Source organism: Pristis pectinata, chromosome 11 (assembly GCF_009764475.1).
Source record: "Pristis pectinata isolate sPriPec2 chromosome 11, sPriPec2.1.pri, whole genome shotgun sequence".
NCBI lineage: Eukaryota > Metazoa > Chordata > Chondrichthyes > Rhinopristiformes > Pristidae > Pristis > Pristis pectinata.
In genome coordinates, this window is record NC_067415.1 from 47,826,895 (window position 1) to 47,840,980 (window position 14,086).

Sequence of the window (14,086 nt, forward strand, 5' to 3'; positions counted from 1 at the left end):
GATTGTCAACTTAAATACCAATTTGATAATTATTGGGAATGGATCTCACACTAGAGTTTCATCAGAAGTCATTCCTTTAATCCGAGTGTTCCTTGCGTGCGTGTGTGTGCGTGCACATACACACACACACACACACACACACACACACATATACACACATTATTCAATCTGCCTCTGCTTTTTTTCTTGTACAATGCACACTTCTTTCCACTGCTTTTAATATCTGATTTTTGTTTTACTGTGAATTCTAATTGAATATCAGCAATTTGGCAAAACACAAGCTGAAATAGTGTTTAAACCTGTAAACGGTGGACACCAGAGGGGCAAGAGTGCATCTTTGTTACAGGAGACAATATTTTAACACTACCAATCCTGGAAATCTGAAATAAAACAGAAAATGCTAGAAATACCTTGCAGGTCAGGCAGCACCTGTGGAGAGTAAAACAGAGTTAATATTCAATCAATGACCTTTCACCAGAATTTCAATTTGACATTAGGTTTCCTTTGTTTTATTCATTACTTGCGTATTCAATGTTTGTGCCTTTTTAAAAAGGGGACGTTTTTGTTAAATTATTTTGGTTATGGGCTGCAATACTGGAGGTAGGGGGTATCAATCTGATGGCTCCAATCAAGTGCTGCTCAGAAGCAACATTAGTGATCAAGCTGAACTCTTGATAACTGGGCATAAACATCTGGGCTTTCAGCAGACGGTAAAATAGCCAGCATAACCTACTTGACCTCATCCACATCAATCTACTTTTTGCAGGTGTATATGTTAAGGATGACCATCTCCTCATGTTGAATTCCTGCCTTCTCAGCTTCCAGCTCTCAGTTCAATTCACTCCTAATTACATCAAGAAATGGCTGGATACAGCAAGGGCTTTAGGCTTTCATTCATTATATGGAAAATTGCTTGGGTATGTCCTTTCCACAAAAATTGTCATTTCAGTTTATTTGAAAACACCAGAAAACTGATGTCAACAGCACTATCAAATGGCACTAAATTTCCTATATTATCACAATATGACATCCTAAAATATTTTACATTACAACTGTATACATTTGAAATGTAGAAACAATTGCAAAGTAAAAAAAAACATGGCACATCTGCATAAACAACAATGTAATGACAACCAGATAATTAGGAAGGGAGTATTCACTTCTATGATGCAGATTATAAACAACATTCATTTCGAAAGCTTTGAAATGCTTCTAGCCAATTTAAGAAAGAGCATCAATGTACATGCAGGCATCTTTCCTGACTCATTATATCTTGAGGAATTTTGCTGCTGGGTAAAATTCGAGTGTGCTATCATAGAGCATTGTATTTGTGTTTCTGGAGTAATAATCCAGAGATTGGAATTATCAATCTGGAAACAAGATTTCAAATATCACCACAGCAACAGAGTTTTATTCAATTAGCTGAATTTACATTCCCAATTTTTTATTTAATAAAGAGAAAGGTCAGTAATGGTGATCATAATGCAGAAGTCAGCTGGTTCACCAATGTACTCTGGGGAAAGAAAGCTGTAGTCCATACTTAATCTGGGCTATATGTGACTGCAGGCTCATTCAATATGGCTGGTTGTTCATTGACCTCTGAAAAGCCCTAGGAATTTACTGAGTTGTATCAAAGTGATTTATGATGTACGATAAGAATAAAACTGGACAGCTTAAAATGTATCAGACTATATACTGAGTTTGACTAAGGTACAACCAACCTAGTCAATTCCAGAACACCCTCTATAATATCTGGGAACTTGCAGGAGAGCTGTCCCACAGTCTAGTCAAGCATCAGCTGGGCACGGTTATGCTCAAGCTAGCATTCAATTCAATCAATGTACAGGGGACCCCCATATTACAGGGGGGTGCGTTCCTAGAAAATGGACCGTATCGTTATTTTCCAAAACACAAGGCCATCTGTGCATGCGTCAAGAAGGTAAGGTATATTTATTAGTCACATGTACATCGAAACACACAGTGAAATACATCTTTTGTGCAGAGTGCTCAGGAAGCAGCCCACAAGTGTTGCCATGCTTCCGGCGCCAGCATAGCATGCCCACAACTTCCTAACCCGTGTGTCTTTGGCATGTGGGAGGAAACTGGAGCACCCGGAGGAAACCCACGCAGACACGGGGAGAACATACAAACTCCTTACAGACAGCGGCCAGAATTGAATTGAAGCCGGGTCACTGGTGCTGTAATGGCATTACGCTAACCACTACACTACCGTGCCCAAACGTGAGTCGAAAACAAAATTGTGTTATTTATTTACTTTTTTGCATACAAGTTTTGTGAGAGCAAACTTTATTTTGTATCTCAAATTTTTGGGTAGCGATTTGTGGATTCTGTAACGGGGAATTTCCGTAACCCTAATGACTGTAATGCGGGGGGGGGGGGGTCACCTGTATTAATCTCCTCCATCACCATCACATGATAGACTTATAGAATCAGAGTTGCACTGCACAGAAACAGACCCTTTGGTTCACCAGGCCCATGCCGATCTTTTTGCCCATGTGCAGTAATTTGGCCGGATTAGGTCTATACTTATTTATGCCTTGCCGATTCAAGTTACTGTCCAAACATCCCTTAAGTGCAGTGATTGAATCTGATTCCACCACCTTCTTAGACAGTAAGTTCCAGATATCAACCAATTTGTTTAAAGAAGCTTTCACCTCAAATCCCCTTTAAAACTCATTCCTTTCACCTTAAACCTATGCCTTCTGGCTTTTGATGCCCTGACCATGGGAAAAAGATTCTGACGATCTACCCTATCTATGCCTCTTATAATCTTATATATGTCTGTCAGGTCACCCCTCAACCTCCTTTGCTGGGAAAACAAGCCCAGCCTATCCAATCTCTCCACATAACTAAAGTCCTCCAATCCAGGCAACATCCTGGTGAATCTCCTCTGCACTCTCTCCAGTGCAATCACATCCTTGGAATTCAGCACAATACTCTACGAAGTTAAACATGTCACATGTCTTCTCATCATACTATCTATCTGTGTTGCCACTTTCAGGGAACTATGGACTTGAATCCCAAGGTCCCTCTGTTCCTTAACATTCCTTCGTGCCCTACCATTTAGTGTATACAAGCGACCCCTGCGGTACTGGCGTTAGGGTTATGGAAATTCACCTTTACAAAATTCAGCATCACTACCCAAAAAATTGAGATATGGAATATAATTCATTCTTAAGGGATTTATGTGAAAAAAGTAAATAAATAAACTAGAAATTTATATTTTTTAGACGTGTTTCTTGACATATACACACATAATGCAGCTTCACATACGGAAAATCACAATATGGACCCTTTACAAGGAACGCAACACCCTATATTGCAGGGGTTGCCTGTATGTCCTACCCCTATTTGATTTCTCAAAATGCATCACCTCACGCTTGTCTGGATTAAATTCCATCTGCCGTCGCTCTGCCCAACTTTCCACCTGATCTATATGGACAACCTTCCTTGCTATGCACACCACCACCAACTTTCATGTCACTTGCAAACTTATTAACCATACCTCCTACATTCATGTCCAAGTTATTAATATATAATCACAAACAAGGGTCCTAGCAACCACCCCTGTGGTACACCACTGGTCACAGACATCCAGTCAGAAAAGCATCATTTCACCACTACCCTCTGCCTCCTATCACCAAGCTAATTTTGGATCCAATTAGCCAGCTCACCGTGCATCCCATGTGCTTTAGCCTTTTGGACAAGGCTACCATGCGGGACCTTGTCAAATGCCTTATTAAAGTCCATATAGATAATGTCTACTGCTCCGTCTTCATCAATCTTCTTAGTTACCTCCTTGAAAAACTCAATCAAATTAGTGAGGCAGGATCTCCCACGCACAAAACCATGCTATCCCTGATCAACCCCGAGCTTTTCAAATGTACATAAATCTCATCCCTTAGGATTTTCTCCAATAACTTCCTTACAACTGACAGAGGCTTAAAAACCTGTAGTTACCTGGCTTATCCTCACCGGCCTTCTTAAATAAAGGAACAACATTAGTTATCCTTCAATCTTCTGGCACATCTGTGGCTAAAAAAGATGCAAAGATCTTTCTCGGGACCCCTCCTATCTCCTCCCTTAATTGCTATAGTAACCTGGGAAAGGTGTCATCTGGCCATGGGGATTTATCAATCCTTATGCATCCCTTGACATCTAATACCTGCTCCTTAATATTGACCTGCTTCAGATTATCCACGTACCTTTGCATGAACTCACTATGTTCCAAGTCCTTCTGCTTGGTGCATAGAGGAGTATTCATTTAGGACCTCACCCACATCGTCGGGCTCCACACAAAGAGTATCCCTTTGGTTTTTCTTTCCCTGACTGCCCTCTTGCGCCTGATATAGACTGCCAAGGCTATTTCATGGCCCCTTTTTGCCCTCCTAATTTCTCTCCTACACTCTATATTCCTCAAGAAACTTCCTTGATTCAGGTCGCCTGTACCTGCCATATGTTTCCTTTATTTTCCTGATCAATCATTCAATACCCTTTATCATCCATGGTTCCCTAATCTTGCCATCTTTGCCTTGCACTATTATCAGAACATGCTGGCCCTGAATTCTTATTGACTCTCTTTTAAAAGACTCGCACTTGCCGGTTGTCATTTTATCCCACCGATGACACAGGTCCAGCAGATATGAAAGCACAAAACCAACAGTTCAAAATTGACTGGTTCCACCAGTCTTCACCATTGACTCCAGGTAACATGCAGTGAACATATATGAACAGGCTGATGAATCCTCTGGCTAATCACGGTAGTGTAGTGGTTAGCGTAACACTATTACAGCGCCAGCGACCCAGGTTCAATTCCGGCCACTGTCCGTAAGGAGTTTGTACGTTCTCCCCATGTGTCTGCGTGGGTTTCCTCTGGGTGCTCTGGTTTCCTCCCACATTCCAAAGACGTATGGGTTAGGAGCTGTGGGCATGCTATGTTGGCGCTGGAAGCATGGCGACACTTGCAGGCTGTCCCCCAGAACACTCTACGCAAAATATGCATTTCACTGTGTGTTTCGATGTACATGTACATAAATAAATCTCTCTCTCTCTGTAAATATGTATATATATATAAAATCATCTTTCACCACCTCTATCCCGATGAATCAGTAGAATATTGAAATTCACTTAGGGGAAAAACAACTAAGTTAGCAAGAGCAATGAATTTATTCTGGGTGAAAGAATAGCTCATAAATAGCACTACTGGCTGAACTGGCTGAGTTCTGAAGGGCATAGCTGCCAGAATAGGCATAAAGCAGGTGGTAAGTAAATTAACAGGAGGGAAATTCCATTTGATTTCCCTTTCATCAATCTCATTACTCACTACAGTATTGGGAGAATGCCCAATGTACTATCCTTATGGAGGAGTGGTATTTCCATACCTTCCATTGTGCTGTATGTACCCACAATGGTAAATAGTATTGATGCAAATCTGATTATCCATGATGTTCTGTGGGCATACAGCACAGCAGCAGCAGAATTGTATTCCACCACAACCTGTAACCTCATGATCTAAGCTTACTCTACCTTCACTATCAAGGTGGAGAGTGAATCTTTTTTCAATTAAGTGTTAAAGAACATGCCAGGATCGACATCATACAAACCTATAACTGATTGTTAATCTGGTGAAGCAATAATAGATTTAAGTTAACCAGCAGAAGTTACTGCTACAGATATAACCAAACCTGCAAACCATAAATCAGATCAAAGTTCTACACTGCTGCTATATCCAGGTGGCAGACAATAAACTGTTGGAGGTAGTTCCATGAAGAACTTTATCTTCAGTGATGTCAGGCTTCGGCATGTCAGTGTAAAAAACTGAATTATTTGCAACTACGAGTGCTGAGTATATGATTTATCTGAGAATCCTCCCAAGGTTTCCACAATCAAAGAAGTTCATTTTCAACCAGTTCAATTTACACAGAATATTGAAAAATGGCTATTACACAGCAGTGGCTATTGGACTTAAAAACATCTCAGTTGTAGTGCTCAGTTGAACCAGCTACACCTCTACAAAACAAAAATAAATCCAATCCATGGCTGATCTTTGAACTTGGATTCCCCCTTCTTCAATGTAAATTGATCTGGATTGTCTCATCCCTGATCTTCTTGTGTGCCACATATTTTCATTGGGCAATGACCTGGATTCTTTTCCCCCTCTCTCTGCGCTTTGATCTACTTTGAATTGAGCAGTGGACGGTACGAGGACACTGGAAATCTGGACCACGGGTACCCAGCAGGTCAGCCGGCGACCCTGGAGACGGTGACTCAGCTGCTCCCACCGGTTGCTGTGACACGCTCGCGCCTCCTTGGCGCTCATTTCAAATCGCGGAAGTGACGTTCAGCGCGTTGATCGTTATTAAATGGCGTCGAGCTTTAAATCGGGGAGTCTATAGCGGATCGAGGTTGGTCCTTGTTCATCCCCCTAAAGGAAATAACAAAAAACACTGCGCGCAGCCCCCGGTAGACAATTCTGTAAACTTCGGGCGAGATGTGGGTTGAACTGGCTGCTGTCTGACGTGTTTGGGTGGTGAGAGCCCCCCCGGCCCCGGGGCGGCGAACAGACTGGTGTGTCCGCGGTGTGAGGGGGCCGACCGACGGCCGCTTTCAGTCTTCAGTGTACTCGCAGACGTGAAGTGGCAATGTGTGAAGTTTCCGTCCCTTCGTTTGTTTTATCTCTGGTTGTGCCTTGGGATCTCGGAACTGGGCCCAGCTGGTAAATGTGTTGATGGCACAGCTCCCCTTTCCCCGTGACCCAACTTTCTAAGACAGAAGTATTTTATCCCCCAGTTTTCGGAGAAAACGGTATGAAGATTCTTGCTTTAAAGAACGAAGATCGGGTTTTCCTGCCAACTTAAAAATTAATACAATGTGACGACAGTACTGTTGTCATTTTCCTCGGGCAGTGCATGGGTAATTAAGCAAATGTCGGATCTCATTATCTGCAAAGCTTCATGTGAACAACGTTCAAGGCATTGGAGTCTTAAAGCCAGCTTCTGTTTCCTCCCTTTTCTCCGATACTCTCCCGCTCCAGTTGTGCTGTTAGGAATAAATTGAGGTGTTGTATCTGAATCAAGCAACAAAACCCTACCCAAATTTTTTTAAGAAAATAACTGCGGATGCTGGCAGTCTGACATGAAATTGGAAAATGCTGGGAATAGGTCAGGCAGCATCTATGGAAAGAATTGATGTTTCAGGTTCAGTGACCCTTTGTCTTCAACTCGAAATGTTAACTTGATTTCTCTTTCCTCAGATTTTACCTAACTTGTCCAGCAGTTTCTTTTTCGCACATAATAGCTACCAGATGAGGCAGCAAAAATGAAGAGGGAGCATTTAAGGTTCTGATGAAAGGTCATTGATGTATATCATTAGCTCTGCGCTCTCTCCACAAATGCCTGTTGAGTATCCCCAGCATTTTCTGTTTTTCATTAGCATTTCAGTTGATAAGGTCATCAAAATTGGGAAAAGTTAGAGTTGATTAGTCAAATTGCAGAAACCAAAAGGAAGCTCTGGGTGAACACCAAGACAGACAGGATTATACAATTACCGTCTAAAGGTGTGTGTTATAGCAAAATTCCTTGTGGTCTGTAAAGTTTCTGGAGCAAATAGCAATATAATAACACTGTTTAAAAAAAAAGGTGACGCAAGACAGGAAATTATAGGCTAGTTAGCAATAACATAGTCATTAGTGAAAATGTTTGGTAATAGCAGGACAGTTGGACTTCCAGAAGCCATTTGATAAGGTGCCTTGAAAGGTTACTGCACAGATAAGAGCATGGGGTTAAGGTTGATATATTAGCATCAGCTCTGGTGGAGGGGAAAAGAGACCAGCTAGCTAACCGAAAACAAAGTTGGGAAAAATGGGTGATTTTTGGATTGGAAATCAGTAACTAAAGGGATGCCATAGGGATCATATCACTCCTTTTCTCAAAGCACCTTTCCATACAATCATAGGAATTGCCATAGCTGCTTTATTAACTCCTTCCCTTCCCTTCCCTGGTCCCAGGTCCCAAATGAAGAAGTAATTTACCTGTATTTGTTCTAATTTAGCATACTGCATTCAGTGCCCAGGACATGATCCCATTTATTTTATAAAAACCAAGCACTGATTGGGTGACCATTTTGCGGAACATAAGAAAAAGCAGCAGGAATCTGCTTGAGCCTGCTCTACTATTCAGTAAGACCAAATTGTGGCCTCAATACTACTTCTCTCCCCATGCCTCTTGACTCCTTTTGGATACATGTTTCAAATCCTGAATGATTTATATGAAAGGAATTTGAGACCAAGTTATTGCATTTGAAGGGAAATGAGCCCTTATTTCTGGAAGGGATTGCTTTATGTCGTGATGTGATAACATTTTAAGCTAAATGCAATGGAAACTGTGGTCTGAAAACATCTAATCTGTGGTTTAACTTGATCTAGGGATTATAAACATATACACAGAAACCTTTTTGCTTTGATACTTTGCGTATAAACTCTATTCAAAAGATGATAAGTAGAAACTTATTTCTAGATTTCCCCCCCTAAGTAGATATGAGAAAGATGAAAAGAAAAGTGGCCAGGCTGAGTGGCTTTCGTCTTAGTCCAAATGAAGAAGCACTTTTGATAAAAGAAGAACATGAGAGGAGAAGGAGGTTAAGAATAAAACAGGTACGATCTGTCAGGGATGCCAATCAATTAGAAATTGCTAATCTTTTCAAATAAAATGGAGAACAGTGTGCAGTGATACTCAAAATAATATTTTTCTCTTTAAATGTTCTTTATTTTCTGTTTTTGATAAAGTTGAAGCATGTAAGGATGGGACTTTGAAATCCTGATTTGAAATCAGCAGTAAAATCTGCCTTTAATACTTTTATTCAAAATATAAGACCATTTTCAGTCAAGCTCTTTGTTCACTGGAATAACTCTGAATTTCGCCCTATGTGAAAAGAATCTCAGCATTAACTTTGTGGCTGGTTACGGTAGCAGATAAGAGCTTGATAATTGCAAGATTTCAGGATAAAAAGCTTGTAGTGTTGTAAATGTATTTCCATTGTAATTTCTAGTTTTTTGGGAGGTTCTGAAGAAGTGAAATGAAATATGTAATTGTAGATAATCTTCTCATAGTGACCCAATGCAATAGAGTTCCAATATACTATACCACTTAGCTATAATAGACTGAAATCTTGGTTGCATTTTCACATAATGTACAGAGACATGTATGATAACCCACAGCTAAGATGACTACTTTTTAACCTCTTTCATTATTTATGATGCAGGTCAGGGAACAGGAGCGTTTCATTGCTGAGCAGATCCGGGAGAAAGTCAAGCAGTGCCGTAATCAACAACTTGAGCAACTGGCAAATGAGTTGAAGGCTGAATGGCAGCTGGCACAAGGCGAAAAAACAAAGAGTCTAGAGAAGCTGTATCTTAGTAGTCTAAAGGCAGTGGGTAAGGGGCACAGACAAGCTCAAGAAAATGTAAGTACATTTTCTTACTGTCCTTTTTCTAGAACTAATTTGACAAGCAGTCTGCAGAAGAGTCAACTTGGCAAATCGGCATTTTCCATCATGTAGAAAATGCCAAAGAATGACTGATGAATGTGAATACATAGAATGCATTAAGCAATTTACTCCATATCAGAATAAATAGTTAAACTCGTGTGTTTCTACCCTTAAATAGTAGAGAATAAAAATGTTTTGGTTTGTAAAGGAACTCTTGGTTGATGAAAGCTTTGTGCATGAAGACATGTGAACGTGAGAGTAGTGATGTTTCCTGCTTTGATGCAGAACTTAAAATTTTCATCAGTCTTCCTTGTGTTTTCACATTCTGCCTGTGATTTCCCCCCCCCCCATTTTCCCTTGGGTACTCCAGTTTTCTCCCACATCCCAAAGATATGGATGAGAATGTACAAGGCATGGTTAGTAAGTTTGCAGAGGACACTAAAATAGGTGGTGTTGCAGACGGTGAAGATGGTTATTGGGATTTACAGGTGGATTTTGATCAGCTGGGTAAGTGGGCTGAGGAATGGCAAATGTAGATTAATTTGAGTAAATATGAGGTGTTACAGTTTGGGAAGTCAAATGAGAGTAGGACTTTCACAGTGAATGGTGGGCCCTGGGGAATGTTGTAGAACAGTACATGGTTCCCTGAAAGTGGAGTCGCAGTTAGACAGGGTGGTGAAGAAGACTTTTGGTACGCTGGCCTTCATCAGTCAAGGTATTGAGTATAGAAGTTGGGATGTCGTGTTGCAGTTGTACAAGATGTCGATGAGGCTGCATTCAGAATATTATGTTCAGTTTTGATCACACTGCTATAGTAAAAGGTGCCATTAAGCTGGAAAGAGTGCAGAAGAGATTTACGAGGATGGTAAATTGGTTTATTATTGCCATGTGTACCAAGGTCAGTGGAAAAACTTGTCTTGCATACCGTTCATACAGATCAATTCATTACCACAGTGCATTGAGATAGTACAACATAAGACAATAACAGAGTGCAGAATAAAGTGTTGTACTTACAGAGAAAGTACAGTGCAGGTAGATAGTCCTCACCATCTGGGACATGCCCTCTTCTTGTTACCACCATTGGGGAGGAGGTCCAGGAGCCTGAAGACCCACACAGCGATTTAGAAACAGCTTTCACTCCGCTATCAGATTTCCGAAAGGTCCATGAACCCATGAACACTACCTTGTTTTTTTTTGCACTCTATTTATTTTGTAATTTGTAGTAATTTTGTCTTTGCACTGTACTGCTGCCTCAAAACATTAAATTTCATGACATACAAGTCATTGATAATAAATCTGATTTTGATTCCAATAAGGTGCAAAGTCATAACAAGGTAGGTTGTGAGGTCAAGAGTCCATCTTATTGTACTAGGGAACTGTTCAGTAGTCTTGTAACAGTGGGATAGAAGCTGTCCTTGAGCCTGGTGGTACATGCTTTCAGGCTTCTGTATCTTCTGTCTGATGGGAGGGGGAACAAGAGAGAATGTCTGGGGTGGGTGGTGTCTTTATTATGCTGGCTGCTTTACTGAGGCAGTGAGAAGTGTAGGCAGAGTCCATGGTGGGAGGCTGGTTTTCGTGATGTGCTGAGCTGTGTCCACAACTCTGTGCAGTTTTTTTGCGGTCATGGGCAGAGCAGTTGCCATACTAAGCCGTAATGCATTTGGATGGGATGCTTTCTATGGTGCATCTATAAAAATTGGTGAGAGTCAAAGGGGACATGCCATATTTCTTTATCCTCCTGAGAGGGCCTGGTGAGCTCTCTTGGCTGTGGCGTCTACATGGTTGGACCAAGACAAGCTATTGGTGATGTGCAGTCCTAGGAGCTTGAAGCGCTCAACCCTCTCGACTTCAGCGACGTTGATGTAAACAGGAGCATGTGCACTGCCTCCCTTCCTGAAGTTAATGACCAGCTCTTTTGTTTTGCTGACATTGAGGGAAAGGTGGTTGTCAGGACACCATGTCACAAGGCTTTCTATCTCCTTCCTGTACTCTGACTCATTGTTATTTGAGATATGGCCCACTATGGAGGTCTCATCTGCAAACTTGTAGATGGAGTGGAAGCAGAATCTGGCCACACAGTCTTGAATGTATAGAGAGTAGAGGGCTGAGGATGCAGCCTTGTGGAGCAGCAGTGTTGAGAATAATCGTGGCAGTGGTGTTGCTGCCTGTCCTTACTGATTGCGGTCTGTTGGTCAGGAAGTCAAGAATCCAGTTGCAAAGGGAGGTGTTGAGTTCCAGGTCTAGGAGTTTGGAAATGAGTATGCTTGGAATTATAGTATTGAAGGTGGAGCTGTAGTCAATAACAATAGCCTAATGTAGGTGTCTTTACTATCCAGGTGCTCCAGGGATGAGTGTACGGCCTGAGAGATGGTGTCCACGTAGACCTGTTTCAATGGTAGGCAAATTGCAGTGGGTTGACGTTGTCTGGGAGGCTGGAGTTGATGTGTGCCGTGACCAGCCTCTCGAAGCACTTCACGATAGTGGATGTCAGAGCCACCAGGTGGTAGCCATTATGGCACGTTACCTTGATTATTTTAGGTACCAGGATGATAGTGGTCTTAAAGTAGGTGGGAACCTCAGATTGAAGCAGGGAGAGGTTAAAAATGTCTCCAATTACTCCTGCCAGCTGATCTGTGCAGGATCTAAGGACACGGCCATGGACACCATCTGGGCTAGATGCTTTCTGTGGGGTCACTCTCTGGAAGACTGATTTTATGTCCGCAACCGTGACTGTGGGTTCGGGTGGATTGGAGGCTGTCAGGGTGGGTCGTGACATTCCAATCCCCTTCTGTTCAAAACATGCATAGGATGCGTTAAGCTCATCAGGAAGGGATGTGCTGTTATCGGTGATGTTGCCCGACTTTGTTTTGTAGTCCATTATAGCATGTAAGCATTGCCATAACTGACACCTGGTCTGAAACTCAATCTTGGACTGGTATTCTCTCTTAGTATCCCTGATAGCTTTATGGAGACCGTATCTCGATTTCTTGTATAGGTCAGTGTCACCTGATTTGAGCGCTGCAGCCCTAGGCTTCAGTAGGGAGTGGATCTCCTGGCTCATCGATGGTTTCTAGTTTGGGAACACCTGGATTGTCCTCTTTGGCACACAGTACTCAACAATCCTGCTCATAAAGTCCGTGATGGTGGTGACGTACTCATTTAGACTGACTGCTGAGTCTTTGAACGTGGGCCAGTCTAGTGACTCAAAGCAGTTGCGAAGAAACTCATCTATTTTCTCAGATCTGCACTGTATGACTTTCTGTACTGGATCCTCATGTTTCAGCTTCTGTTTGTATGCAGGGAGAAGGAGCACAGCCTGGTGGTCTGATTTACCAAAGTGTGGGCAGGGGGTGGTTTGGTGGGCATCTTTGGTTGTATAGCAATGGTCAAGGGTGTTTGGGCCCCTGATGGGACAGCAGACATGCTGGTAGTATTTTGGTAATACACTCTCTTGAAGTTGGCCTGGTTGAAGTCGCTGGCAATGATGAAGAGGACCTAGGTATCCTGCTTCAAGGCTGTCGATTACAGAGTATAGTTCATTAAGTGGAGGCTTCATGCCTGCCTAAGGTGGGATGTAGATTGCCGTCAGGATAGCTGAAGTAAACTCCTGTGGCAGGTAGTATATGGGCGACATTTCACCATTAGAAATTCCAAGCTGGCTGCGCAGGAACTTGCCAGGACCCTCATGTCCAAGCACCACGATGTGTTAATTAGGAAGCAGACCCCTCCGCCTCTAACTTTGCCCGAGGATGCTGTACAGTCTATCCGGTGAATTGAGAAACCCTCGGGTTGTATGGTGCAGTCAGGTGAAGCAGGTGTAAGCCACGTTTCGGTGAGACGTAGCATACAGCAGTCCCTCAGTTCTTTTTGATTGGTTAGTCTCACTCTTAGTTCATCAACCTTGTTCTCAATGACTAGTTAGCTAGTACTATGCTGGGGAGGGGGATGTTGCTGGGACTTGAGGTATGGAGAGGTGTTGATCAAGTTGGGACTTTATTCATTGGAGCATAGGAGAATGAGGGGTGATCTTATGGAGGTGTATAAAATCCTGAGGGGCATAGATAGGGTGAATGCACGCAGTCCTTTTCCCAGAACTAAAGGACATAGGTTTAGGGTGAGGGGAGAGATTTAATAGGAGCCTGAGGGGCAACTTTTTCACCCAGAGGGTGGTCAGTATATGGAATGAGCTGCCAGAGGAAGTGGTTGAGGCAGGTACATTAAAGGAATTTGGACAGGTGCATGGATTGGAAAGGTTTTGAGGGATGTGGGCCAAACGCAGGCAAATAGGACTAGTTTAGATGGGAATCTTTGTCAGTATGGACCAGTTGGGCTGAAGGGCCTGTTTCTGTGCTGTATGACTCTATACCCTCCTGCCCTGCCCTGCCCTGCCCCAAATTCTGCTACTCATCTACACGCTGGGGGCAATTTACAGTGGCCAATTTACCTACCAACCTGCACAGTTTTGGGATGTGGAAGGAAACTGGAACTCCTGGAGGAAACCCACGTGGTCATGGAGAATGTGCAAACTCCACACAAGTAGCACTAGAGGTCAAGATTGAACCCACTTTGCTGGAGTGCGAGG

The 14,086-nt window shown here is 42.5% G+C and overlaps 1 protein-coding gene across 9 annotated transcripts in view; it reads left to right on the forward strand.

Moving 5' to 3' along the window:
• Positions 1-6,366: 6,366 nt before the first annotated feature.
• cep295 (centrosomal protein 295) overlaps positions 6,367-14,086 on the forward strand; it is a 93,746-nt gene continuing 86,026 nt past the window's right edge. For 5 of the 9 annotated variants that reach the window (XM_052025964.1, XM_052025959.1, XM_052025963.1 and 2 more), the window contains exons 1-3: positions 6,369-6,425; positions 8,553-8,671; positions 9,280-9,480. In XM_052025964.1, coding sequence (XP_051881924.1) covers positions 8,555-8,671; positions 9,280-9,480 — 318 coding nt within the window. In that variant the 5' untranslated portion in view covers positions 6,369-6,425; positions 8,553-8,554. Of the gene's footprint in view, positions 6,826-8,549; positions 8,672-9,279; positions 9,481-14,086 lie in introns of all 9 variants that reach the window. The other 4 variants (XM_052025968.1, XM_052025969.1, XM_052025961.1 and 1 more) reach the window with 4 other exon arrangements.